The sequence below is a fragment of the Ylistrum balloti genome, unplaced genomic scaffold (assembly GCF_031769215.1).
Source record: "Ylistrum balloti isolate Yb309-2 unplaced genomic scaffold, AGI_CSIRO_Ybal_v1 Utg371394, whole genome shotgun sequence".
NCBI lineage: Eukaryota > Metazoa > Mollusca > Bivalvia > Pectinida > Pectinidae > Ylistrum > Ylistrum balloti.
This window is the reverse complement of record NW_026782734.1, coordinates 177538-181122: the sequence shown is the minus strand read 5'-3', so window position 1 is coordinate 181122 and position 3585 is coordinate 177538. Positions and strand designations below refer to the sequence as shown.

General features: G+C 31.8%; 1 protein-coding gene across 1 annotated transcript; it reads right to left on the bottom strand.

The window, feature by feature from the left end:
- Positions 1-2839: 2839 nt before the first annotated feature.
- Positions 2840-3349, bottom strand: LOC132562335 (putative mediator of RNA polymerase II transcription subunit 26). Its single transcript, XM_060227071.1, has one exon. The coding sequence runs from the start codon at positions 3347-3349 to the stop codon at positions 2840-2842; it is 510 nt and encodes a 169-aa protein (XP_060083054.1).
- Between the last annotated feature and the right edge of the window lie 236 nt (positions 3350-3585).

Genomic DNA, 3585 nt, shown 5'->3' with positions numbered 1-3585 from the left:
CGTGGATTTGGCTCTGTGAGGATACACTAATAAAATAGATATTAACAGGTTAATGAATTAATAAAAATGACAGTCAAGTAATATTAATAAGATTTTTAAATCTTTAAATAATAATCGCCTCCTAGCATACCAAGACTACTAACAAATAACATTATAACATTGATACATGAATAGTTTTATTATAAAACATTATATTTACACAAGAATATCTCGTAAGAGTTATTCAAAAAAGTGTTGTAGTATTTCAATGTGTAGCTGTTTTGAACAAATCAATCATTCGTATAACACTCTTCGAATAAATAACTATGCATTTCAGCTGAAGAAAAGTATAATATTTTGTACAATTCATTCTAAACATATGTGGTCTGTTATATACGGAATTCATTTCTGTTGTATGATGGTATCTAACCGTACCCTTTAATCTAAAATCATCTTCTAAATAAATGTATTTGAAAAAAATAATAAGTGATACCTATCCCAATTATCAATCAGTGCTGATAGAACATCAATTCATTTTCACAACAACCAATTCATTATTTCACTATTTCTGAATATTTGGATTTTTTCAAAATAATCTTCCTTCTTACAGAGCTATTGTCAACGGCTTATTAAAATTAGTTAATAAAAATGTTATGTTTGTAACTTCTGTTTATTCTGCTGCATCAGACAGTCTGCACAGTTCAAAACATGCCAAAACTGTTTTCAGTAACTATCTCACAACGCCTGGGGGCGTTGCATTTACATTGTTTACATAAGCATAAATATTTTCATCGGAAGTGCACTGTCCTGTTACTGTCTTTCTTATAATTAGACAATATCCTGTGATTTGAGCATTTTGTTCCCATTCATGTGTCATTATACCATTAATTGCTTGTTTATGCGATCGCGAAACAATCAAATATTTTTTTCATAATAATGATTTGTTTTCTGTCTCTTTAATGATTGAATAAAAGTATATATCTTATTGTCGAAATGTTGTTAGTTATTGTCACAATTTTGTAAATGCCATTTTTCAATTGCTTTTTTAACAACAATTACTTTTTAATTGTCTTTGTAACGTACAACATATTGCGCCTTTGTCTGAATATGTTATTATGTTGATACAAATATGCTTTTCATTTTTAACTTTTACCGACAATTCATGTTGTAAATGTGATAATTCACAAAACCTACAGACTGGGATAGTTTTGTGAAAATTCTTTCGTAACCAGCACCACCAAATAGTTGTAAAGGATTTTTTTTTTTGATATTTTAAAATACAAAGTGAGTAATTATTCAAATCGATCTGAATGTAGAAATGAGCTCAATACTAGCAGATAAGAAAGGTACTAAGCCGCGAAGTTAAGCAATGATTTTCTGTGGCGCGTTATTCAGCCGGCACGACAACATAACGTCACTGTAAGTTTCATTTTTGCTATAAATGATTGCATTAACGGTGAATTCTTTGTCATTAAAATACATTTTCCTCTGGTTGTTTCTAGAAATGCTTTTTACAAATTTGTACAAAATGCACTCAAAATGTCTAGTAATTCACGTACATTTGCCACAGCGAGGTTAACTTTATTTATAGATAAAGACTCTGATACAAACAGTGTATATAATTTAGTTTTACGTTAAGAACATCGTTTTCGCAATGCAATATGCTTAATTAATGTTTTTTTTTCATTCAATATATTTATATTTTCAGTAAAATCATTTTAAAAAATTGTTTTTAAAAGTTAACTTGCTTCTCAATATTTTGCATCACTTAATAGGTCAAGCTGATTTTACTTGTGACTGACAGGAGTACAAATACAAAATTGATAAACATTTTAGACTAATTTTGTTTTCTGTACTAACATACATAACTGATGTACCGTCACTAAAGTTTTTCGTCAATCATTATATATATATATATATATATATACTTTAATTAACTCTAAATCTAATCTAGGAATCAAAATAAATATGATAAAAAAGATAAGTGGATTTTTTCAAAATTTCGTTTATCTTTCTCTCTTAAAATATCAACTGAATATAAAACAGCTTATGCTTGAATAGGTAATGAATATATTCAAATTTAGTTTGGTAGTCAAATCACTACTGATTACTTAATGTGCATGTAAATTAATAGAGTAATTTGTAATGACGTAAATAACAATCTGTATTCAATATACGAGAGACAATGATACATATATATATGTATAGGTACTTATATATTAATCTCATTGACAAGTACTTCTATGTTAGTCCCATTGACAGGTACTTCTATGTTAATCCCATTGACAGGTACTTCTTTGTTAATCCCATTTACAGGTACCTCTATGCTAATCCCATTGACAGCTACTTCTTTGTTAATCCCATTTACAGGTACTTCTATGTTAATCCCATTGACAGGTACTTCTATGTTAATCCCATTGACAGGTACTTCTATGTTAATCCCATTGACAGGTACTTCTATGTCAATACCATTGACAGGTACCTCTATGTTAATCCCATTGACAGGTACTTCTATGTTAACCCCATTGACAAGTACCTCTATGTTAGTCTCATTGACAGGTACTTCTCTATGCAGTAGTATTTTAAGATAGTTTTTGCACTTTGCTAAATTTAAAAGTGTTAGTCTTTAATTGAATTTGTTCCTGAATTGAGGTAAATTTTAGATCGAATGTGTTAGTTATACAATCAATTAACAATTAGATGATCATAAATATTAAATTGTTAAGTTTCAATAATACAAGCATTATTGTAGAAAACACGTTAGAATGAATATATCAATAAATGTAATACACATTGATTAAAATGAATCAAATGACAGTTCGTATTTGGCAGAACAAATCAAAGGGAGGTAATCCCTCATTTATCCCATCTGCGGTCGGTTTCCGAATTGTCCAAATTGACCACCCATACGTGTGTTCATTCCATTGTTGAAACCGCCTGCTCCAAACGGACCTCCGAATGTTGAGGGTGAGAATCCCCCTGCGAACTGGTTATTGCCGAATCCGTTATTAAAACCATTGTTGAAGTTGTTGAAGCCGTTGTTGAAGCCTCCGGCAGCTCCATTTCCAAGGAACGGTACTGTTACTTGTCCATTCATACCTCTCTGGAAGCCACCTCCAGCCATCCCAATGCCGCCAAATTGGTTGTTAAACCCGTTATTGAAGCCATTGTTTAAACCTGTTCCAAACTGATTTCTGAAGGCGCCGTTTTGCTGGAAGTTATTCATTCCAGGCATGTTTTGGTTGAAACCGTTGTTAAATTGACCATTCATCATTCCCTGTTGTGGGAAGACTTGGGCGTTGACAGGGGCTTGGCTGAAGACCGTTGCTACCAGGCAGCATGCCACCGCGAAAAACTGAATTCGTCCCATGTTTCTGTAAACGTTACAAACAATTAGGTGTTTTGAACATAATTTGAGAATGATTTCAGTAAGTGAAATACACAAATCTAGAATAAGATAAAGTAGATTCAAATGATATGTGCAACAACGCCATACAGCTGTTTCCTGTTTTTAGGACTCGTTTATAAAACCCAAACGTCTGAATTTTGAAACCAAGGATATAATTGTCGACACAATGTCAGACTCTAGATGGGGAGGTGCACTGG